This window comes from Ruditapes philippinarum, unplaced genomic scaffold, assembly GCF_026571515.1.
Source record: "Ruditapes philippinarum isolate M1 unplaced genomic scaffold, ASM2657151v2 ctg800_1_1_1_1, whole genome shotgun sequence".
In the NCBI taxonomy this organism is placed as follows: Eukaryota; Metazoa; Mollusca; class Bivalvia; order Venerida; family Veneridae; genus Ruditapes; species Ruditapes philippinarum.
Window position 1 is genome coordinate 1 of NW_026863805.1, and position 26,827 is coordinate 26,827.

General features: G+C 33.3%; 1 protein-coding gene across 1 annotated transcript in view; it reads right to left on the bottom strand.

Annotated features, from left to right (window-relative positions):
• Positions 1-535: 535 nt before the first annotated feature.
• Positions 536-26,827, bottom strand: part of LOC132723388 (Golgi apparatus protein 1-like) — a 41,587-nt gene continuing 15,295 nt past the window's right edge. Inside the window, exons 6-26 of the mRNA XM_060708093.1 lie at positions 26,119-26,302; positions 25,674-25,767; positions 21,725-21,884; positions 19,452-19,567; positions 18,787-18,888; positions 17,180-17,321; positions 16,265-16,417; positions 14,965-15,117; positions 14,114-14,227; positions 13,065-13,153; positions 11,393-11,507; positions 9,817-9,909; positions 9,376-9,447; positions 8,829-8,891; positions 6,375-6,498; positions 5,492-5,643; positions 4,922-5,023; positions 3,265-3,411; positions 2,666-2,786; positions 1,799-1,905; positions 536-1,273 (exon numbers count right to left, since the gene is read on the bottom strand). Coding sequence (XP_060564076.1) covers positions 1,106-1,273; positions 1,799-1,905; positions 2,666-2,786; positions 3,265-3,411; positions 4,922-5,023; positions 5,492-5,643; positions 6,375-6,498; positions 8,829-8,891; positions 9,376-9,447; positions 9,817-9,909; positions 11,393-11,507; positions 13,065-13,153; positions 14,114-14,227; positions 14,965-15,117; positions 16,265-16,417; positions 17,180-17,321; positions 18,787-18,888; positions 19,452-19,567; positions 21,725-21,884; positions 25,674-25,767; positions 26,119-26,302 — 2,571 coding nt within the window. The 3' untranslated portion in view covers positions 536-1,105. The remainder of the gene's footprint in view (positions 1,274-1,798; positions 1,906-2,665; positions 2,787-3,264; positions 3,412-4,921; positions 5,024-5,491; positions 5,644-6,374; positions 6,499-8,828; positions 8,892-9,375; positions 9,448-9,816; positions 9,910-11,392; positions 11,508-13,064; positions 13,154-14,113; positions 14,228-14,964; positions 15,118-16,264; positions 16,418-17,179; positions 17,322-18,786; positions 18,889-19,451; positions 19,568-21,724; positions 21,885-25,673; positions 25,768-26,118; positions 26,303-26,827) is intronic.

Below are 26,827 nucleotides of genomic sequence, written 5' to 3' on the forward strand. Positions count from 1 at the left end.
ATTAATTTCTTATTTCAATCACTTGCAATTCCATCAAGTAATCATATCATTTATACAGTAATTAATTTAGAGCATTTTCACAGGCCGTAACAGTGTTATAACTGTCAATAAATGCATGAAATATAACACTACTGATGAGAATAGTAGATGAGTATACATATCATATATCATATCATATTCTGACACAGGTATCAGACAATATTAATTCCTTCTGTAATATTTTGTATCAATGCTCCATGCAGAAACTTAGAACATTGTACATGGTATGGTATTTAAATAAGGGATTCCTTATTGAAGGCTCATTCCATATTGCATGAACACAGTTTAAACGTTAAAACACTAAAGAAAGTTAGTTCAAGGTATAAACAGAACATTGTTATATAACTTGTACTTCTACTCGATTTTAACATTTTACAAAGTTAGAAATTAATCCATAAATATACAAGTCCATAAAATGATTAAATGATATTCTGAAACTCAATGCATTTCCAAGACAATGTGCCAATAATTTGTGACATTTTAAACAATCTATGTAGCTTAATTAAATTATTATAATATTTCTGCCATATATAAGGAGTTGAATGTATTGTGATAAAAGGTTCTATGCTCGGGTAACCCTTACCATGCTAAATAGACTAATCCATCTTTTAATCAGGACAAAACCATTCATCATATTTAGTATAATTTTCAAAATAAAGCACTGACTGTATAGCCAAAAGTGCAGACCATGATCAGGCAGCACAAATGGGCTGTACTGGTTGTATGGTTGATAATAGTTCCCACCCACAGAGAAAATGTTTAAATGATAACTTTGTAAGTATAATAATTAACCTAGATTCATTCATTTAATGTATCAGTGCCTTTTTATTTCTTCTTCAAAATCTGAAATATTATTTCTGCAAAAACTAAATTCTAATTCTTTATGAATGATGACGACATTGTAAGAATAGTTATAAAATTATCACCTCAATTATCAAAAGTTAACACATTAGCTGTAAGTTTATATAAAATTTAATAGCACTTTCATTCCATTTTTATATCTCTGCAGTAGTTTAGTCACAAATGTTCATCATTCACTCTAGTATAAATAGAAGCTGTATCAGAATTATTTAGTTTTCTGTTCCCTAGTAACACGTTTAGTCACTCTACCACATGTAATTCCAACTATAAATATAATTCCTATGATTGTCATTAAAACACCCATCAAATAGTTTTTCGCTGGAGATGAGAGCACTTGTTGACTCAAGTCACTTAGGGACTCTGCCGGAGCATACTGAAATATACAAATATATACATCGAAATTTGCCTTTCACTTCAACAATTTTTTTTTGTGTGTTGGGTTTTACATCACACCTACCCAGTATGGGTCATACAGCTACTTTCTAGCTTTACTGGTGGAGGAAGACCCCAGGTGCCCTTTTATGCATTATTTCAGGCGCAAACAGGTACCCGAGTAGAACCATTGATGTTCAGTAATCTAGCTGGATAGCTTCCTCACATAAAAGAATCCAAAGTCCCAGTTGGGATTTATACCCACAGCTGTGAGGGGCAAGTGGTCAGAGACACACCTTCACTCACTTCAAAATTATTCAAAACTATTCACTGACATCAGGGAGACAGAAAGATCTCGTTAACACCTGTGTACATTATTACAGGTATCAGAGGGCATTGGAGTAGAACCACTGACTTTTTACTAGTCTTTTTAACAACCTGTTTCAATCAACACCCAAAGCACGATGTAAAAGGAGCTTATTGACTGAGAATGATTTAATAACCATTTCTGTATGTCAAGTTTTACCTTTGCTGCATATTCCCAGAGAGTTCTGCGCTGTGCTAGAAGTGTACTACACTTGGCTTTCATCTTATCTGGATAATCCTCTAATACAGTGAGCAGACAAGACATTTCTGAAAGTTAACAAATTTGAATATCATAACAAATTTCTTAATTTTGATACTGGAAGTTATATGAGAGTTTGTTCAAAAGCAATTTTAAGATTTTCTCACGTCATCCAATATTTTAAAGAAAAAGATTGCTAATCATCATAAAAAAAAACTTGTAGAAAACTGAGCAATACTTTTGTGAAAATCCTGAGAACTAAGAAAGATTTACTGGCTTTAAGCAAAATATTCCAGACAAAATATTAGTTGCATTTTAGTAAAGAAGAACTCAAAATCCAGAAAATAGAGCTGCCACAGGGGTGAAGAATGAACCTACCATTTCTATGTCACATAACTTTATGTAGTGCAATTAATTATTATTTTTAAAGGAGAACATTTGAGCAAAGTTTGAAGAAAGTCCTTCATAAAGTATCAAATTTATAATGCAGACACAAAATTGTCTGAATTTTGGCCTTCAAGGGTGACCTTGACTTTTAGTCTGCACAGTGATTGCATCGGTTCTGCACATATATTTTTCAGGTGAACATGAGCCAGATTGCAAATAATTCTTCAAGGGGTATAGGATTTACAGAGCGGACATATAGTGTAGAGGTATGGATAGACAGATGTCCAGTTCGACCAACAGACAGACCAACACAACAAAGTAATTCCAGTACAGCCTCCACCACAGTGATTGGTGAGGATATAAAAATGGTGAGGATATAAAAAGTGCTATAATGCATTAGAATCCCTTCATTTCAATGTTAAGTTTATCTCTCAAACTTACTTTTTCCCTCTCCAGAGTCAATGTCATGACACCATCTCATTAGATCTTGCTGACAAGCCACATGTAACTGAGGATCTATATTAATGTCAACATGAGCCTCCTCAATTGTTCTAGCTATCTCCTGAAAACATTTAACCATTTTTTCATTTCTAAGTCAGTTTGGTATGTAAACATCACTGATACATGTTTGGTGACTTTAACCATTCAGTAGCAGAATAAAGTCCTAAAAACATTATGTCAAAATTTCACCATACCTAGAACTAGTACTTTTTGTCCATGAATATTAACAAAATAATTCGAAGATTTCTAATATTTTAGACATTTGGTTAAAAGTTCTAACCAATATGCAACAGTTTTATGTATACAGGTCATGTTTTACTTATGAAGAAATGCATCAGGGGAAGTTCAGCTGACATCCGTTTTGCAAGCTAGGAAAAATAACAACTTTGCAACAACAAAAAATCAACATTTGTCTTAATATTTAAATCAACAGTTGTAAGGTGCAATTGGTAAAAAAAGTCTGAAACCTGAACCACTTGAGCTCTTCACTGGTGAAAAACTGTGTATGAAAAAGTGAGTAAATGAACATTATAACATACCCTTCCACAGACAGATGTTTGTGAAACTTTTCCTTCCTTGTATTTCTCTTGTAAGCAGATCTGTACTTTATCTCCAGTATCATGTGGAGAGAACTTTAATTGGTTTGCCTCCATGTCACCTATCTCTTGATGACAGTATGCTCTTATCTGACAAAAAATTATATTTCAACACATTTAACTTTATACTTCAGTAATAATTAATTACATGACATAGATATTCAATAAATAAGTTATAAGTTTCTTTATATTATGTCCTCCAATCACACAATGGCTAATTATCAGAATCACTTCAACGTAAAGCCGAATATTTTTAAGCATATGACACATATCAAATTAAACCGCAACCCCCTTATAATGCTCATGTTGGGGGTCATATGTCTCAGAGCAACATTTTAATAGGATTCAAAATATCCTGAGGTAAGAGATTACATTCATTGGTCAATCAAATGAGGTAAGAGATAACATTCACTGGTCAACCAATTGGGGTAAGAGATTACATTCACTTGTCAACCAACTGAGGTAAGAGATTACATTCACTGGTCAACCAACTGGGGTAAGAGATTACATTCACTGGTCAACCAGCTGAGGTAAGAGATTACATTCACTGGTCAACCAACTGAGGTAAGAGATAACATTCACTGGTCAACCAACTGAGGTAAGAGATTACATTCACTTGTCAACCAACTGGTGTAAGAAATTACATTCACTTGTCAACCAACTGGGGTAAGAAATTACATTCACTGGTCAACCAGCTGAGGTAAGAGAATACATTCACTGGTCAACCAGCTTAGGTAAGAGATAACATTCACTGGTCAACTGACTTAGGTAAGAGATTACATTCACTGATCAACTGACTTAGGTAAGAGATTACATTCACTGGTCAACCAACTGAGGTAAGAGATAACATTCACTGGTCAACCAACTGAGGTAAGAGATTACCTTCACTGGTCAACTAACTGAGGTAAGAGATAATATTCACTGGTCAACTAACTGAGGTAAGAGATAACATTCACTGGTCAACCAACTGAGGTAAGAGATTACATTCACTGGTCAACCAACTGGGGTAAGAGATTACATTCACTGGTCAACCAACTGAGGTAAGAGATTACATTCACTGGTCAACCAACTGAGGTAAGAGATTACATTCACTGGTCAACCAACTGAGGTAAGAGATTACATTCACTGGTCAACCAACTGAGGTAAGAGATTACATTCACTGGTCAACTAACTGAGGTAAGAGATAACATTCACTGGTCAACTAACTGAGGTAAGAGATAATATTCACTGGTCAACTAACTGAGGTAAGAGATAACATTCACTGGTCAACCAACTGAGGTAAGAGATAACATTCACTGGTCAACTAACTGAGGTAAGAGATTACCTTCACTGGTCAACCAACTAAGGTAAAAGATAATATTCACTGGTCAATCAACTACGGTAAAAAATTAAATTCACTGGTCAACCAGCTGAGGAAAGAAATTACATTCACTGGTCAACCAAATGAGGTAAGAAATTATATTCACTGGTCAATCAACTACCGTAAAAAAATTAATTCACTGGTCAACTAGCTGAGTTAAGATATTACCATGTGAATATTTCTAACAATTATCTATTTAGCTATAAAAATCCACAGTTAACAATTTTTTCAAACACTTACCTGTGATTCACAAGCATGCATAAGTACAGGATCCATGTTTATATCAAGTTTTGTGTCTTTAATCAATGACTTAATCTCTATATGACATTCTTTTGAAAGCTCCTGTAATACAAAAAATACAGTACAATATTTTAATATTTACAATATAAATACAAAATAAAACATCTTGTTTAATTCAAAAATATGAAGTTTAAGTGATTATCAACAATTAATCATTCAGCTTTCTTCTACATAGTTTCTGATGGAAAAACACTTCATGTAAATGCTATGTCTTTCATAGAAAAACCTGGGAAATGACAACAATTATTCATTTTTTTATCTCTCAAGAAAGGGCAAACATGTGTTTTATAATATTTTAATATTCAACTAAGTGTCGTTTTTTGACTGCCATACTAAAACACTACAACTGAACTTACAGTAAAATAAGAAAAACGCAAAACATGGTTCAGAAATATTTCCAATAAATAAAAACATTCCTGAAACTGTTGCTCTGTAAATAAAAACTTTTTGAAAATTAAAAAAAGTATTTTGGAAGCTTAAATGTATATTATTATTTGGAAATATTCTTACCTTTTTGATAAAATGTATTTTGAGACAATTTATAACCCTTCCTTCATATTCAAGATTTGACTCCTCTCTTTTAGCCTCGGCAACAACATCCTTACAGAACTTGGGTATATCCAGTCGACAAGACTTCGCCAGGTTTAAATTTAGTCTGTAATCTACAGCACAAAACATATTTATAAACTTTGTGTCATGGATTTGTGCTGTTTCAAATTTTGGAAAAAAGTGCATCAAAGTTAAAGGATTTCAGGATTTTAATATCAAAGTCCAAATTCTCTTTTGCTAATCATACTGTCAAATTCCTTCTTAAGAGATCTTTACAGGAAACATCATTTACCATGCAAAATATCTTTTAACAACTTGTCCATCTTTCAAAACCATGTCATGTTACGGGATTTTTTTTTTCAAATTCAATCACTGACCGAATAGCAATCAGTACAGTGCATGATCAGCCAGCACAAATGGACCAGCTGATCTTTGTCTGCACTGGTTGCAAGGGCAGAATCTGTTGCAGACGTGTCAACTATGAGATTTCGGAGAGGAATAAATAAGAACTCACACACAAGGTTAATAATAAATTCTTTATCTTACATTCTATAGCAGGAACCACACAACCATTAGAAACTTCAGTTATTTAGAATATTTTCAGGAAAGTGATTGATAATTCTACAGTTAAAAGGTTCAAGTGCTAACTATGACAGGGAAAAATTCAGTAATCTTAATTTATATAGCAAGACTTGCTTAATAAAGATTCAAGCAGGTAAAATCCCTGCTTAGTATGATCAGTCATTTCTTAACTTTCAACAATACAAAACAATGTTTTCTGTTTGTTTTATAACCTATGAACATTGGCAAAAAAATATTTAAAACAAATACACAATAAAAACACCTTTTGTTTGTTGCATAGCTCTTCTGAGAACAACTCCTCTACATTTAGAATCAAAACCATCACTGTTCATACTATTCTTCAAACATTCAAATACATCACCATGGTCCTTGTGCTTACAATATGTCTGTCAAATACATATATAAAACTATCAATAGATTATGCAACTATTTATAGAACATACAGTCATGTGACATCAGCAGGCAGTCATGTGACATCAGCAAACAGTCATGTGACTCACATTAAAGGAGACTCATCGCTTAACAGAAAAAAAACAACATCTAAATGGCAGCCTGGCTAAGTGGGTAATGCGTTAGACTAGTAATCTAAGATTGCTGACAGCATGGGTTCAAACCTTGTCAGGAACAAGCCATTCAGCAAGAAAATTTACACTCATTGCTTAGTACTGGTTGGTTCCAGGAACAGATTCGAAAATGTTTCAATAAGCTTGTAGCTTCCAACACAATCAAACTAAATTTAATGTGTATAAACTATCAAAAATAGTACAATATCAGATCCATATACTTTTTTGTCTTTGATATTTACTCTTGCAATAAAGTTTAATCCTTGTAATCTAGGATCAGAGAACAGTTACTATAAAGCTATAGAGCAGAATTGTCTAAAATATCATGTCTGCTTCCAAAATCTTTTGGTGAATTAAAGATCACCAGTGAATGCTAGTGTTATATCAGTGATATAAACTAGGGCATTATCTACAAATTACTTTGCATGGACTGTATGAATCAGATTTGTTTTGTTCAGTTTCACTTTAACAATCATATGGTGACTTTCCAGCTTTGCTGCTGAAGAAACACCTCATGTGCCCCAAGGTACATATTATAGCACAAACTGGCATACAAGTAAAACCATCGTCTTTCATTTGACAAGCTGAATAACTTCCTCATATGAAATAATCCAAATTCAAATCCACAACTTAGGTGAGGGATTCACCAACTCAGCCACTAAGTTAAAAAGGGGCATAACTCTAGAAATTAAGCTGAAAATAATGCCCTTTGTCTAACAACTGCACCTTGTAATGATATACAAGTATTCTAAGTTCATGTTGATAACTTATATAAAATTTCTGAATAATGGGCTTCATTTAAGTTTTTGCACAATAATGATAATGATGATGAAGCAGTGACCATAACAGCTTGACTTTTTCTTCAAAATAGACAATCTAAAAATAACTGTTCTAAAAATAACTGTTCTAAAAACAAGAGCTGTCGGTAGGACAGCACGCTCGACTATTCTTAGTGCTTGATAGTAAAGGAGCCTTGATAATGTTAAATTTTTAAAGTTCACAAAAGGGCTAGTTTTTTTTTATAAATTCATGTTATAGGCCTTAGAGAGAGTCTAATTATACAGTATTTGCTTGACTATTCGGAAGGTAATGTCACAAGGGTGTTTTATTGAGTATAATAATACTAATTACCTATGAACACATACATTTGACAGAAAAGGTACAAAGGCTTGTTATTAAGATGTTTTATCAAGTAACTCACTGATTTATTATTATGGATGCATAAAAGTGTCCCAAAAAAGGCACAAACCCTTCAGTAGTTATTGAGATAACAGCTTACAAGCAAAACCCTACCATGAATTTCTAAGTTGAAAAAGGGGAGAAAAATCAGCCTAAATGCAAGATAGAATTATGGATCTTTGTCAGTGACCTACAATTATGACCCTAAATGCATATGTGAAGTTTTAAATAAATATCTTTAATAGTTATTGAGATATGTAAAACTTGCATGTAAACATTAACCAAGAGACTAGGTAGAAAAGGAGATATGAATCAGCCTTAATGCAAGATAGAGTTATGGAACTTGGTCAGTGACATACAATTATGACCCTCCAATTATGACCTTAAGTGCATGTGTAAAGTTTCAAGTAAATATCTTTGAAGACCTTTAACTTTTAACCAAAATTTCTAAGTTTCAAAGGGGCAAATAATTCTGCAAATCTTGCAGGCAGAGTTATGCAATTTTGCAAACTGATGTACATTGTTACTATAAAAAAGTATTTTAAATTTCAATTGAATATCTCAAGCAATAATTGAGATATTTGACTTTACAAAAAAACTTTAACCAAAATTTCTAAGTTCCAAAGGGGCATAATTCTGTCAATATTGTAGGCAGAGTTATCCAACTTGTCAATCTGATGTACCTTGTTACTATAAATAAGTATTGTAAGTTTCAATTGAATATCTCAAGCAATAATTGAGATATTTGACTTTACAAAAAACTTTAACCAAAATTTCTAAGTTAAAAAGGGGCATAATTCTGTCAATATTGTAGGCAGAGTTATCCAACTTGTCAATCTGATGTACCTTGTTACTATAAATAAGTATTGTGAGTTTCAATTAAATATCTCAAGTAATAATCGCCGGGGCGACTACAATAGCTCTCATATTCTTCGAATAGTCGAGCTAATAAAATGAATATCTTATTAAATTACCATTATCATTTGTTTACATTCCCTGAACAAAAGATAATCTGCTCCTTGCACAGCTTCATCAATCTAGAAAAAAGAAAATTACGTCCATAGTTTTACATATTTCAAATTCTTTAACATCAAAATAATCAAAATTGCCAAAAGAAACTAATTAAACGGTTTCCATCTTAAGAACTTATTGAATGGCATGATGAAATGTTCCATATTATGTGACACATATGTATTTAAAGGAACTTTCGTACACTAACTGAACAGAAATAAACAAATAACCCAAAACTTTCATCCTTTCTCATTTTCGTATATACATCTAATCACAATCTTGAACTCATTAAAATATCAAAACAAAACTACTTTGAAATGTTTGGCATTAAAAAATTACAGTCTTGCTAATTTACAAACATAACCAAACTAGTTGACTATAAACAAACTCTCTAAGCCATGCTAACAAGAGCTTTCTTTTTTGTGTATTGCAATGATTTTCTGAAATGACAGAATAGTTTTGTTACCAACAGTTCCCTTTGGTTGGAAATAATTTTACTTGTCAACTCACCTCTCTTTGGAAGATCTTCTGATGACAATCTTTAGTTAAATCCTTTGCATGTCTCTTCAAACACTCAATTACCTATAACATAAATTTATTTGTTACATGAAACACATATGTTTGATTTATAATGTAGCACATAAGTATGATGCAACATGTAGTACATATGCTCAAAAAATAGGTCTTTAAATAATAATAAACTCAACTTAGTAATATTTACCTAATGACCATTTTGTACAAAATTATGTTCATTCTTTCTACACATTTGAAACTAAGACAATACTAGAATAAAGTTGACAAAAATCCCGGCAACACAATGTATATAATTTAAATGAGAACAAACTAGAATCAATTTTTTGCAACACAATATTTACATGTATAATCAAATTAAAAAAAGGCTAGATTCAAATCCCTGCAACACAAGATGTGTACAAACAATGAGTTATTTACCTCAGAATTCCCAGCATGCTTTCCCTGACAATATTTATTTATAGATGGCTGACACATTAGTTTCAACTCTGGATCTAGTTCTATAGTCTCACTCTGCAATATAAATCACATCATAGATAAACTCCTTTGTAACGTTATAACAATCTAAAGTCAAAACAGTACAAGAAATGATTTAATTGATAATTCGATAAATGCATGAGCACCCTATTTGATATAAATGTTCATCTGTTAAAAAATCTTAAGTAAAAAAGAGGCATAACCCCAAATATATTGCTTTCAAAATTATGACCCTTGTCTAACAAGTGCAATTTGTCATGAGAAGCAAGTATTCCAAGTTTCATGTTGATAAAGATTCTAAGTGTATGATGCTTCCTCTCCATTTAAATATAGCTCAATATTACAAATTAATAACACATTAAAATCATCTTTCTTAATCATGGCCATGACATAATTAATCAAAAAAGATATTGGTCTCACCTAATGAAACAAGCAATTATCATAGTATTGCAAGCAATCAATAAGTCCCCTACCGGTTAGAACCCATCAACATTCTGAAGGGCCATTGGCCATTCACTAATGTTTCAATTTTTCTCTATTTTAAGTAAATTTGTTGGAAAAGTTCTTTAAAAGTGATCACAGGAAACAGTTTTTATGAACAGACAGACAGACGGACTGAAGGACACTCTAAAGTTAATATTTGAAACATCCCTGTTACCAAAATATAACATTTTTAAAAGCAAAATTCTTAAAGAGGAGATAACTCTTGAATTAAAGATGCAATTTCATAAAAAATTTTCAGCTCTTTTTGACTAATCACAAATAATGTTATATTTGCCATGTTTTAAGCCTATTTGTTGCCATAGCAACCAGAATTTTCAAACATAGGAAGAAAAGAAAAAGACGTGCATAATCTCCAGACTGCCATCTACCCATATGTCAAGTTTCATAAAAATATATCCAATACTTTTTGAGTTATCACTGGATTCAGTTTATGTGTAAAATTTGCCATATTTTCAGTCTATTTGTTGCCATAGCAACCAGAATTTTCAACATAGAAAGAAAAGAAAAAGATGTGCATAATCTCCATACTGCCATCTATCCATATATCAAGTTTCATAAAAATATTTTCAGCCCTTTTTAAGTTATCGCGGGATCCAGTTTTGTGGACGGACAGACGGACTGACAGACAGACAGACGGACGTTCCAACATATTGGGTTTAGGGGCTATTTTCTTTGTTACCTTAATGGCTACTAGCCCCTAAACCCTTTGATCACGGAATGAACTTATTGTTCTCTTTTGTTCTCTTTACTGTTATATAGCCCCTAAACCCAAAATATTTGCTCGGACAGACAGACGGACGGACAGACAGACGGTAAACCTAAAGTCTCCTCCGGTAAACCAGTAGGGGACTAAAAACCCTTTAAAATAAACAAAAAACATTTAAGTTAAGGATAAAAAAACTCTAATTAATGATACAATTTATACATACATAAAAATTTGACAAAATACCCATTTTTGCAAGATGTAAAATTGGCTTGTTAGTGAAACAATATTTCTGATGATAAGAATACATACCCTTGAGAGAACTTCCACTCTAAGCTGATTTCTACAAGCGTCAGAAATTACATGTTTATCCTCTTTCAGCGTAGCATCCCTTACAAGCTCACTCAGACACGATACAATCTCTGTTCTAAAAATAGAATGTTAATTCGAGCTTGAATCAAACCTTTATCTCCAGTTTTTCCCCATCAATTTCAGGGCATTATTTGACCTCTTCCCCTCAAAATGGTATAATTACATATATTGCTACAAAAAAACTTTTCACAAGGTTTTATGATATAAAACCATGAATGTTGTTGCATTTAAAGTATTTTTTATCTTCAGGCAATTATTAAATATACTACATTATCTTGTGAGAAAATATGCTACAATTTCCTCTTATAACAAGAGCTATTGGTAACTTAAAGACAGCGTGCTCGACTTTTCTCAGTGCCCAATAGTATCTGTTTAATGTCTACAAATTAAATATTCAACAATTCACATGGAATAATGTTGGGAAACACATTGCTTGATAGACCCCTATATACTGTAAAACACTTATTTTTCGCGAGAACCTTATTTCGCGAATTTGAGGCAAAATGTCCAAAATAATTATTTCGCGTCAACATGAATTCGCGTCTTCCCGAAAAATGTGAAATCGGAAACCCGATGTCATTCGGATATTTTCTGTCCTGTCCGTTCACTTAAACTTTGCATCGTTTATTGTGCGACGAATGCATTTATATCTGTATCGATTTTTCTGATAGCTTGCTAATCTTCTTGTTAAGTGAAACCGTCTGTCTAAAAATATGACAATAAAGTTTGATAATTATTTGATATGTGTTCACTGTGTTAAAGTTTCACTGATTAGCCATTCAAAGGCAAGCAGACGAAAATCAATTAAACGGTACTGTAATTTGCCTAACCTGTAGTAAACGATTATGTTTACCCTCCGGCTTAAACTGTAGTGCAATACAATAGGATACAATAAATAGAAATGTTACAAACAACTCGCAGGTGCTAAAGTATTTGTACCAATTAGAACAATCTGTAGAAATACCATTAAAATTTTGTGAGACGCATTAATTTGTTTGTACTTAATTTTAGTGCAAGTCACAGTTACCTTCCTTGACACAGGTAATATGCAGCGAAGATTTTTTTTTCCAATTCCTCAATAATACCAAATTGTTACAGGTAAATAGTTCATACTAGTAATCTGTACGATATGTATATGCTGCAACACTTGAATAGCTACATGATGTAACTAGAACTGGTTTCGATACTTTCCCGCAGATATATATCCATGTGTACGCATTTTCGGATAGTGTTTATTTTCGGACAAGTGTATAGACAAAGTGAAATATTCGCGAGAAATACGAATTCGCGTCTTAGAAAACTCGCGAATATTAGCGAAAATAAATTTCTCGCGAATAATAAGTGTTTTACAGTATAATTGAGCTGCGTCATGACAAAACCAACATAATGGGTTTGCAACCAACATGGATCCAGACCAGCCTTCGCATCCGCGCAGTCTGATCAGGATCCATGCTGTTCGCTATCAGTTTCTTTACTTGTTATAGGGTTTGTGATCAGACTGCGCGGATGCGCAAGACTGCGCAGATGCGCAGACTGGTCTGGATACATGCTGGTCGCAAACCCATTATGTTGGTTTTGTCATGATGGGGCTCAATTATCTCTCACTTCTTACTTTTTATGTTTGTCTTTACAGTTATCCTCTACATCGCGCTTACAGGCCTCCTTAAACTTGTGTGAGAATCTATAGTCCTTCAGTTGTATCTGAAATAATAAAAACAACAACATATGTAAGTATTGTACAACTGATTTTTAAAATATCAAATATATTGACATCTCACTGCAACAACAACATTATTCATAGGAGTAAACAGCTTACTGCACTAAGGAGTTGATATTATGCCCTGCAAGTTGTGTAACTATTTATTTATTTTATTGACATGATTGTATATTAAAACTTTTAAAACCTGCAAGCGATGTTATTTGTTTATAAGAAATAAATTGACAAGTGTACTAGTACTAAAAATGCGAGGAACGTACCTTGATCCAATAGCCTAAATATAATTGCTTAAAAAGAGTACAGAAAACAAAAGACTTGTTGAGTATGGTAGCACTCTCTGTTATTTACATTAAGTAAAGCCAAATCAAAAATGTGCCAGCTGACCTAGCTTTACACTGTCAACACAAGCATTTAAAGGAACTCCACTGAGGTCCAAAAGTCAAAAAACATAAATTTTGAAAATCTTACACACATGGGAGGAAGTTGGAAATTTTAAAATCCTGAAAATCTTGAATTTAGCAGTTTTTCTATAGTTTGACATTGGAAATAGAAGGCTTTCAAAAGACTGAAAATCCTGAACTTCAGGAATAATCCTGAAATTTTTCACCCATGTACACAGATCAACTGGAGCTCTTAGATTCATATGCAGAAGATAATTGAGAAATACACTCAGAAATAAAATAAAATATGTATTTTTGTGCTTTTCTTAGCCCGATTTGAGTAAAAAGTGGTGCCAACACTTTCCAATTTCGGGTCATTTTTCACACTAAAAATTAGAATAATTACCCTGGAAAAATGGACTAAGTGAATGATCTGAAATTTGGCACACAAGTTATTAGTCTAGACCTACATCAAAGGGAACATAAATCTCTATATATTATTTCCAGTTATGTCATATCAAAAAAATTTCAGGGGAGTCCCTTTAACTGTGAAGATCTCCTTACCACTTGATGATGTTCTATTCCAGCTTTACATTTGGAATTCATTTCATGGTGGTTTTTGTTTTCAACAAGGCAGTCCATAACATCCCCAGCTTGGGCATCATGTTTCAAAAGCTCCTGAAAATGTTATTACAAGTCAAAAAATTCTTAATCGGTACTGACAACCTTGATTCATGACTTTAATATAATTCATTATTCTAAACCAATATTTTTGTATACTCATGGCCGAGTAATAACTGTGTCCAATATTGTATCCCTTGCATAAAATCATGCCAGGAATGGTGTATTCTTCATGTGAAGAAGTTTACCTTACTACTCAGATGTCTGCTTACTTATTTGTGCACTTAACATTTTCCTACACCTATACATATTGCCATGAAACCATCAATGGCTACTGTCTTAATTAACAGTAAATTTAAGTCTTTATTTTTCTAATCATATCTGCAATACCTTTACTACACAAGATATTGATATAATGCTTCTTCAGTAATCATTTTAGATCAAATCTTTAACTTTAAACTTTAAGAGCCAAAATATTTCAAAGAAAACTAAACTTGTACTATGCTTTTAAGAATAGAATATTTAAGATTCAAGTAAAAATTTGCATTTTATGAGGGCTTAAGGACTGATTTAGTAGTATTTATCACCATATTTCCATTGCCTAACACAACACAGGCTAGTTTTTTCTTATTTGGACTTATTCTGGTTATTTATGTGGGTTACAAGTGCCACTTGCAATGTGTCAACTATTTTCTCTGTTCACTTCACAATACTTCACTTCTAAATACATTTTTGAATCTGGAGACATGCTGCTTTAATTTACCCATTTGATGAGATCATAATGATTTACAAACCTCGCAGAATTTTTTTATCATTGGCGTACATGCTCGCATAAGCACCGTGTCAAGGTCAAGGTCTTCATCCTGATCTTCTGTAAACTCACGTACCATCTTGACACACTCCTCATCATCCAGAGAATCCAAATTGTCTTGAAGGCATTCCATCTCCTAAGTGAATATATTATTTAAGAAATATTATATCATAAACAGTGATTTCATCACTCAATAAAATCACTGTTTGGAGTTCTGATGCGAGGAATTATATCACGACAACATGGCACGACAAACAGTGATTTTATCAAGCGATAAAATTAACGATTTGGATATTTTATTTTGATTCTAACACAGCATCAACAAATACATGCTGCCGTGATATTAAGCTAAATTGCGAGAGATTTGTTTCCGTACTTATTTTCAGTGTGTTGCATATTTAGTGGTTACATCACATGAATAATGATTAAGTCATATGTCTAAATATAGAACATAAACAGTGATTTTATTGCATAAAAACACACACTTTTGGTTCTTCTATATTCAATAGGGAAAAATGCGGGTCGTGTTAGAATAGTCAATAATGACACGTAAATATCTTACATGAACATGTCCATCCTGTGTGATTGTCAAGCAACACTGGGTCATGGAAGTTCTCAATGAAAACTAAGTTGTACTGTTTTTATTTTTAAATACAATTCCAGCAATAAGACTGATAACAATAAGAGCATATTCTCACACCTGAACGCACACAAAGGCTGTTAAAACACACAGCTGTGTAATTGAAACTGGACATATAGGTTGATGAGCAATCATCTTTGCAACCAGAAAGGGGTTGGAAAATTTCTCTAATTTGAAGGTGTCAAATAAATCGATGGATTATGACTTTATTGTAAAATGTTCTCAAATAATTCATTACTGACCACATAAAAAAATTTCAACACATTGAAAAATTCGACACATGAAAATCAAGACTTTATAAGGGACAAAATCAATATTACATATCGTATTGCCACAGCTCTGTGCATTAAATTTTTTTGTTTTTTTTTTTTCAAATAAACTGAGCTATACAAGTCCATGTCAAGTTTTTGACCCAGGGACGACATGATTTATATAACTACAGACATCCCAAAATATCTAAGCTTGAGGGAAAGTAACTTCACGAAAGGAGATTTTTGACGTGTTTCCCAACACAAGTCACTATAACACAAGTGTCCCCAAAAAGTCTTTATATGAAGTAAGTAAGTAAACAATGGACAAACTAGTCCGCACCAATGATTATGTAATAAATGAAATAAAACCTAAGGTGACAAAATTAACGTACTTTTCCTTTGCCATAATGTTCCAGGTCAGAACAATACGCCCCAAGATCTTTAAGACACGCCTGCTCTATTTCTGGCTCCAAATCAATTCTCTTAGCCCGTCTTCTCATTACACGATGTATCTCATGCACACATTTTTTACTCATTTTAATATCCTAAAATAAAGAGTATAAATACAATAACAACTTTGTTAATAAAATATTCACAAGACTATGGGGAAAAAAACACAGCTGACTTTGTCTTTATATAATTTTTTTAAAAATATACTCAAAATTAAAATCAAGAAACAGACAATCTAAACAAGGGCCATCAGTGATGACTTGTCGCCTCATGATAGCCAATTGCAATGTTTTGTGACAGAGATGATATAAATGGTTATCGAGTTCTTTCAATAAAAACAATGCTCACAACACATGTATGACTTGAGAACATGTTTACTTTTAGCATTTTCAGTCATGTATTTAAAAAAAATCTTACATTAAAACAACTCTTTTACTTTAAAATGGTCCTAAAAATGTTATTAGCTTGTCGGAGGCTTGTCTTCAACAGATTCTACACTTCCATTAATAAATTTACAATTCTGAATGATATGAAATCTCATGATGCAAACAAATAACAATGAATTTTGGCCCTTATGAACACAAGTATAGTTCATACAAATTTGTTTTAGTTCAATTACGTTGTAAGCTATAGGCTTATTGAAACACTCTCAAATCCATTCCTGGAACCAACCAGTACTTAGCAATAAGTGTAAAGTTTCTTGATCAAGGAAACAACAGATTGCCCCTGATGAGGTTTGAACAAACTTAGAGTACTAGGCCTACATGTTATCCGCTCAGCCATGCAGCCACTACAAAGCACTAGCTATGACTGTATACTAATCAGTTGCTGTAAACTTGTCTTAAATTTCCACTTACCTCATCTTTCATATGCCTATATAAACATGGGAAAACCATTGGTGATAAATCTACTGTGGGGTCTTTAGTGTTCCATTCTTCTGGCGCGTTACAATGGGCTACGGCATCTCTATGGCAAGCCTTGTACAAATCTGCGTCTAACCTGAAACAACCACACAATTTTATATCAATCATGGGACACATTGTATTAAAGTGACCATAAAATGCCCATACAAGTGTAAATGCATGGGTGCAAGTTGAAAATTTGGAAAAACCTGAAAACTGTAATTTATAATCATTTTCCAACATAATTTAATAATTAAACATGATGAAATTTGTCACACAAAAAAAACGAGCTTCAGGCATATGCCTGAAAACTTGCACCCAAATGGTCAGTGAATAGGTAAAACTCAAAGTAACTTGACATTATGCGATAATGGTGTTAAATTATATATTTTACTGTGAAAAAAAGTATTAAATAATCTATGTGAGCAACAGTAATTTCTATAAATATCATTCAGAATGCTTCAGTAAGGTTTGATTCTTAAAAAAAGTGAAATAGTCTTTTTTTAATTTATGTGATTTTTATATTGTATCATTAACATTTTACATTATCAATGATTTGTCATTGATCACCATTTTGGTTTTTTTTAGCCAATCTTTTGAAATATTTTACTAATTAAACTCAACTGGAGATAAAAACAATAAACATAATGTCAACTCTGGGGGTATAACATAATATGCACAAAATTCTTTTAAATGCTTATGAAATGCTTCTTCCTAGAAATTGGAAATTGTAGTCAATAAACAAGAGCAATCAGTGATCACATTTGTCGCCTCATGATGGCCAATTTCATGCTGGGACAGGTTTTGTGACAGATGGACAGACAGACAAACAGTGCACAACTAGACTTGGTACTGATCATTCCTGTAAAGTTTGGATAAAATTGCACCAGTAGTTTATGAGTAGTCCGGACAAGCTTTTGTGTATCTGGCAACACACAGAAAAAAAACACCTTTTTATCAAAGGGCCATAACTCGGCCGAAAATCATTCAACCGGAAAACCCGTGCAATTTGCGCAAGGACTTGAGCTACAGATCAATCCTGTAAAGTTTCATTGAAATTGCATTAGCGGTATAAGAGAAGTAGTCCAGACAAACTTTCAAAATAAAAATTATTAAAGGGCCATAACTCTGACAAAAATCATTGAACCGGAAAATGCTGACAATATTCACAACTAGACTTAGTACTGATCATTCCTGTAAAGTTTGGATGAAATTGCACCAGTAGTTTATGAGGAGTAGTCCGGACAAGTTTTGTGACGGACGGACAGACGGACAGACAGACATACTCACAAAATGGTACTTATGTGACTTTTCCTTTGATCTTTTTGGCCATTTTTAGTCACACAAGGCTTAAAAAAAGACACACAAGTAAAAACGGAATGAATAGGATCAAAGAGAATTTACTGTTACCCATTGTTCTCCAAATCACACAAGTACCTCTGGGTTCGTACGGATAGACAGACAGACGACGGAGAAGTGATCCCTATATGTTGCCACTACTCCGTAGAGGCGACACAAAAACCAATAACTTAAAATTGCTGACAACGAAGATCTACGGTTACCTGAAATCTCTGACAATAAAGTACTGTATCTCCAGAAGTCTGTCTTCACACTCGTCTGTCATGTGATCAGAGTCCACCTTCTCCATTAAACAATTAACAGCCCTGTAAAACATACAGAAATTATTTGCCTTAACACTTATTTTAACACTTGAGAAGTCTCTGCACATACATCGAACAGAGCATTCCTAGGACTAGCTTCAGCCTCTTGTCACGATAATCAAATATTCCAAGTTTCATATTTGTTTGTTTGTTTAATTGGGTTTTACGTCACACTGACACATTATATGTCATATGGCAACATTCAAGCTTTACTGGTGGAGGAAGACCGCAGGTAACCTTCCGTGCATTATTTCAAGTACAAACAGGCACCTCAGTAGAAACATCGACTAGCTATCGAGTAAGCTACCTGGATAGCTTCCTCACATCAAAGAATCCAAAGTCCCTGTCGGGATTCAAACCCACAGCGGTGAGGGGCAAGTTGTTCTGTTTGAGTAATGACCTACACAAAAACAAAGACATTGAGGACAGAGGTACAGTTATCATAATAGCTTCGACTTATTCTCCGAAGTAGAATAGCTAAATCTGAAACACACAATGTGATTTTACTCTTAGCAGTTACAAGTGAAAATATTGTTTAATAAATTTATGAATATCTTTTAGATTACCCTTCTTTTCCAGCATCTTTACAGTCATTTTGTAGCACTTCAGCACAAGCTTCTGCCAGTACTTTATCCACAGTGAAGTCGGAGCCAATATCTGCCTCTTTCATCAAATTTTCAAGCTATAAAATAAATTATACAATGCTATGACAATATCATGGCTATATAAAAATTAAAGAAATGAAATTTGGAGTTATCTAATTTTAGAGTTATATGTTAAATGTAGCGTTTTTTAAAAAAAAATCACAGAAATTCAGGTCACATGGCACAAAAAAAACTTGCAATGAATTTGCTGTAAGCAAAATTGTTATTAGCACCAACTTAAGAACACAACATATTTTATAAAAGCACATTTAATAGCCCAGACATAGTCAGTTTGAAAACATCACATAATTTCTTATCTGTCAAAATGTTTTCATATTTTTGGGGTATTATTATGAATATTATATGTTCTAGTAAAATAAAACTTCTATTTACTCTTCAAAAAAATTTCTCTTTACTTACAACAACAATTTAAAACTGACAATTGTTTTTGGCACAATTCTAACAAAATTTCAGGACTTTCACAAAATGTTGTTCTATTTCACGAATTCACTAAAGGCAGCATGCCTCCAGATGAGCCAAAGTATGCTTGAGAAAAATGTACTAATATTTTAGAAAAAGTTAAAAGATTCAAGTAATAATTTACATGTTTTGTGTGATTAATGACTATTTTTTCAGTTTTTATAACAATAATTCTACTCTGTAACTAGGAAGGTCTATTTTTGCATATAGTAACCTCTTTTTGGTAATTTACATGGGTTGCATGTGCCATTGATAATGTGTTAATAACTTCCTTTTGGTTACTTCACAATATTATGCTTTTAAATACATTTTCCAAATTTTCAAGAAAATATCATGAATCTGGAGGCATGCTGCTTTAAAGATTTAAGAATTTTTTTCAGGTGTATGAATATTTTTCAACTTTGACCATTATAAACATGACCAAATGGAAATAAGCAATTACCACGAGATTGGTATAAATGAGAAATTAGTAATGTTCACCATAAAATATACAAGAGCCATGTCAACATGGCCATCCCCTGCCGATTGTGTTTGCTCATTGGAAGAATGTATATGTAGTAGAGCCGAATAATTCCATTTTAAGAGGTCTCTTGGTAATGAAAACTGATGGCTATAGTGATTACAGATTTGAAACCTATGTGAATACTGATGGCTGAAAATAACAAAGGGCAATTACTGAAAAATAATGCAGGGTAGGTTATCATTCTTGTGTGCTGCATCCCTCCTCAGTAAAATCTATCCACCTATGAAGTTTCAAGTTGATACCTCAAATACTTTTTGAGAAAAAAATTGAATTGAAAAATTAAGTATGAAAAGGAACAAAAGGCAATAACTCAAAAATTATAAAAGGTAGAGTTATCATTCTTGTGCAGTGCACACCTCCTGAGTGAGATCTATGCACCTATGAAGTTTCATTTTGATATCTCAAAGGCTTTTTGAGTTATGCTCTGTACAAAAATTAATTTTGAAAAATAACAAAGGGCAATAACTCAAAAATAATGCAGGGTAAAGTTATCATTCTTAAGCACTGCACTCCTCCTCAATGAGATCCATCCACCTTTGAAGTTTCAAGTTGATACCTCAAATACTTTTTGAGATAAGCTCTGGACAAAATTTCATGAAAAAAAACAAAGGGCAATAACTCAAAAATTGTATAGGGAAGAGTTATCATTCTTGCGCACAACATTCCTCCTCAATAAGATCTATCCACCTATGACATTTCATGTTGATATCTCAAACACTTTTTGAGTTATGCTCCACTCAGGTGAAAAATTAGGTATGAAAAATAACAAAGGGCAATAACTCAAAAATTATGAAAGGTAGAGTTATCATTCTTGTGCACTGCACACCTCCGGAGTGAGATTTATGCACCTATGAAGTTTCATGTAAATATCTCATAGGCTTTTGGAGTTATGCTCTGGACAAAAATCAATTTTGAAAAATAACAAAGGGCAATAACTCAAAAATCATGCAAGGTAGAGTTATCGTTCTTGTGCACTGCACTCCTCCTCAATGAGGTCTATCCACCTATGAAGTTTCAAGTTGATAACTCAAATACTTTTAGAGATATGCTCCGGACAAAAATGTCGGAGGGAAGGACGGACGGAAGGTCGGACAGACGGAGACTATTTCTATATCCTCTGCCGAAAATTACCTATGACCTATATTTTACTACAGTCGCTTCTCAGTGTTAAAATAAAAAACAGAAATATTACCGCAGCTCTACACTGAGTACTAAATTCAGGTGTATCTGCTTGATTGTTCCCTTTCAGTCTCTGTCTCTCTCTAGCGTTGGCATGTTCCATCAAACAGTGTAATGTTTTACCTTCACGGTCTTTACCGCGGTTACAAAACTTGTTTATCTCCAATTCACATCTGTAACAGAAGACTATATAATAATTGACTTAGCATAATTTTCAGCCACATTTTTCAAGGTTAAAACTATGTAGCATACAAACAGAAAAGTCACCGTAGTGGTTTTTGTTAAACCCCCAACATCCGATCAGACTATCGGATGCAAATGAACCCTCTTTCTACATTGTTTTATCAGTGATAGACGTCCAGCAAAAGCTGACTAAGTGTACTGTTTCTAAAAATAGCTTAAGCAGACGATGGGTTTTTACACAAAAAAAATCTGACAAGAAAAGTTAGCCTAATTTCTGATCACCAGTTTGAGGCCTTTCAAGTTTATCCCTTGATGCCAAATGTTCAGATATATCTATTCTTGTAATATTTCCTGTTGTGACCATTAACAACTACTATATGGTATGATTTCTGGTATATAATTTTATACCTCAGGTATATTTTAATTAGGAAGTGTATTGTTATGCTGCTATCAGCAGAGATAAAACAAAATATCACATTTCTGTGTTTAATTGGCATACAACACTACAATACAGAACGGGTGACAGGGCTTGTAAAGTCTTGCTTTTAATATATTATCTAATTAGTGCAGATTTTCTGAGACAAACAGTGTGAAAAATTGTTTTCTCATTTTAAAGCTGATACAAATTTATTACTCACATAATGATATTTAACAATAAATGTGACTACAAATTTATACCTTCCATACCTTACATATTTTGCATCTTCTATATTTAGATGACCTGTGTCTGAAATCAGTTTAGGAGGGATTTTGTGTGCTAGGAAAATAGTAATTTTGTTTGGTGTTTTCAATGATTTGTGTTATTCAATATAAATGGATAAGTTTATTTTGTCTTTTTTACTGGTCACTAAGAGCAGAAACAAACCATTGAATCTCTGTTAGAATTTGGAAAAAGTGTGTCACTAATGTTAGAGAAAAGAAATGAGGTCATAGACAATGCTCACATGTCAAAGGAAATTGGAAATATAGCTTACGCCATCAAAGAGATAGCTAACTATAGTATTATTTTTTATAAGACAAAGAGCAATGAAACTAATGATTTTGATTCTGATTTTACTATTTCATGTGAAAATTATTTTTGTTCCTCATGTGTAAATGTGAAAGAAAAGTCCTGAATGGAAAAAAGGTCAAGGAAATAAAGCTAAACTAGACCTATCACTGAAGGTGATTAATACCCCCACCAGCAACTTTTTGAAAAATAAGTAGTCTGAAGAAAAAATTCAACACAAACTATCAACTGTGTACAAAGAAATATTTCAATTAATTGTAATCCCAAATAAGCTTGCTTTTCACAAAGTTTGATTACAATATCTCATTCCTAACTCTAGTTATTGTCCGGAAACCATTTTTCTATTTTAAGGAATAATGACCTTGACCTTGACCCCAGGGGGTCCAAATGCAATACCAACCCAGGTCTTCATATAAGCTTGCTATACACCAAGTTTAATAACAATATCTCATTCCTAACTCTAGTTATTGTCCGGAAACCATTTTTCTATTTTTAGTAACGGTGACCTTGACCTTGACCCCAGGGGGCCGGAAACCATTTTTCTATTTTAAGGAATAATGACCTTGACCTTGACCCCAGGGGGTCCAAATGCAATACCAACCCAGGTCTTCATATAAGCTTGCTATACACCAAGTTTAATAACAATATCTCATTCCTAACTCTAGTTATTGTCCGGAAACCATTTTTCTATTTTTAGTAACGGTGACCTTGACCTTGACCCCAGGGGGTCCAAAAACAATACCAACCCAGGTCTTCATATAAGCTTGCTATACACCAAGTTTGATTACAATATCTCATTCCTAACTCAAGTTATTGTCCAGAAACCATTTTTCTATTTTTAGTAACGGTGACCTTGACCTTGACCCCAGGGGGTCCAAATGCAATACCAACCCAGGTCTTCATATAAGCTTGCTATACACCAAGTTTGATAACAATATCTCATTCCTAACTCTAGTTATTGTCCGGAAACCATTTTTCTATTTTTAGTAACGGTGACCTTGACCTTGACCCCAGGGGATCCAAATACAATACCAACCCAGGTCTTCATATAAGCTTGCTATACACCAAGTTTGATTACAATATCTCATTCCTAACTAAAGTTATTGTCCGGAAACCATTTTTCTATTTTTAGTAACCATGACCTTGACCTTGACCCCAGGGGGCCTAAATGCAATACCAACCCAGGTCTTCATATAAGCTTGCTATACGCAAAGTTTGATAACAATATCTCATTCCTAACTCTAGTTATTGTCCGGAAACCATTTTTCTATTTTTAGTAACGGTGACCTTGACCTTGACCCCAGGGGGTCCAAATGCAATACCAACCGGAGTTTCCACATAAGGTTGCTATATACCAAGTTTGATTACAATACCTCATTCCAAACTCTAGTTATCGTCCGGAAACCATGATGTGGACCGACCGACGGACCGACCGACCGACCGACCAACCGACCGACCGACCGACCGACAAGCTGACTCCTATATACCCCCCCTAAACTTCGTTTGTGGGGGTATAATAAATTTTAATAAAAATCTGATACAAAATCTTTTGTTCAATTATGTAAAGACGCTATGCTTGGTGTAAAAGGAAGTAACTAAGAACCAATGTATTTCTCCATTGAAAAAAGGATAACTTCTGAGCACTCTTTTTGTTCAACTAGAGAACATGTAATTCAAAATTTTGTGTTAAATAAAGAAAGGAAACTGTATCCTAATTTACTAGTAAAATCCTACACTGGACACTATTTCTGTCCTTATTTGATGAAATTGAAAATTACTACTAGTATTTATAACTTCAATATAATGTGTCTGTAAAATTAATATACTTACAATAGTGAGGAATACAAGCCAAGAATTTTACCATTTCTGTATGTTTTCATTGTGAAATGTACTGGATTTATGCACTTTTATTGATATAAACTACAATTCATGTGATGCAAAGTGGATTATTCTGACAAACCTTAGAAAAAACCATTGTATCAAGTAAGTAATACACTGATGTACTTATTGCATGTGTATGGATTCCCATGTGATCACATTGCTATGTTTACAAACAATGTGGTCACATGGTTATTTACATAATAACCTCCTCCCCTTAGTTCAAATTTGAATTCTGTTATCATTTGATATTAAATTATAAGAACATATTTCTTCATGCATTTTCAAATTTCTTATCTAGAGTCATAGATCAATCATTTGGCTTCATTTAGGAATTTTTTCATTGGCAAAAAATGGCATTTTACTGCAAATATATTTAAAATCTCTCCCTGAGCTGAATACAGTTTGAAAATTCAAGGAAAACCACCCACCAGCCATTACCTCCCTTTTATACCTAGGTTGGGTCTTTAAGAGTTTTCTGTCATGGCAATGTAATAAAGGTCATACGGTGACTTTCTTCATTCACAAACTAAATCTAATGTTTATACTAAAGTTTAGCCACATCGCATGAATGATCAATTTCTTAAATAAGATATATAATTTAAGTATGTATCTTACCCTGTTAGTCTATAAAATTATATCTTACAAATTCCGACAGTACTCTTGAACACATATAAATAAGTAACAATGTTAACAATTATTTCCCAATGCATCTTTTACAAATGTTCATGCTTGAAAACGCCAAAAATTAGCATTATGTACTTTCATTCAATGATTGGCAAGACAGAAACATAGTTTCGTAAAACTTTCAGCACGGATTAAGACTAAATAGTGATATCTCTGCTATCTAACACCTATAGAACATCAAAATAATACAATATCATAAAAGAACCTTGTGACAATTTCAGGTGTAATCTGGTAATCTTCCATCAAAGATCTCCTCAGTTGAGTCATCTCCGCAACACACTGACCCGATAATTTTCTATCTGTAATGCATGACAACATTTCAATGATAAACTCTGATTGTATATTTGGTTACTAGTTCTTAATTTTCAAATAAATTTCAAGTTTTTGTTCTCTTTTTTAAGGCATTTAATACAATGCTCTTTCTGTGTATGGTGCATTTTTCGATAATGAATTTCCTTTTGAAAAAATATTGTTTAATTAATTTAACAAAAGTGAATGCATTATAGTCGAGTGTTTTCCTAAAGTATCTAAAACTTTAATTATACTGAAGTACAAGTGCGGTTAATTCTTAATACTATCTTATGTATACTATGTCACTTTTTGCCCTATTGTAAAACAAATAATGAAAAAACAAGTTCCACAACGCTTACCAGATTTAAGTGCACTTTCGAGACAAAGTAATACATGAGAACGCTCCGTATTTTCATCACCAGAGGGCACTGTTCGTAGACAATGATTCTGTTTGATATCAAGTCTGCACGCCTCAAAGAAAGATTTCTTAACTCGTACATCCTCTGCTATAAGCTGCTGCCTAACAGTTATCAATTCTTTGCACTGAAATAAAAAATAATCTGAACAATTCTTTGCACTGAAATAATACCGATTATTTCTAGATAGAAATAACTCAAGTTTATTTTGGTGTGAATAATTGTGTTTTTCTTCGTGCTATTTATAGCACATAATCGGATTGGTTCTGTAATTAATACCCAGGGTCGGGCATAAATACCAGTCACTGGATGTACATTTCCTTTCCGTTTTTACAACCGAAAGAAACACAGGGTATTTTTTGTAATCCCAACAATCAAATGAATCAACAATGCCGGGTCGTGATAGAGGTGTTAAAAGAAGGTCAACGACGGTGCCGGGAGATCAAGGTTTGTTTGGAGGAAGACGAGAGTGATAGAAGTACAGGTATAATTGATTTTGAGGAGATTATTAGAGCATCTCAAATCATATCTCCCGCGTGTCAAGATAAAGGGTGTGGCCTTGTTAATCCCCCCCCCAATGGTTCTACGTCTGAGTGTCAAGCATGTGGTAAAATGAATTCCCCCAATGGTTCTACTTCGTCCAAGTCTAGAT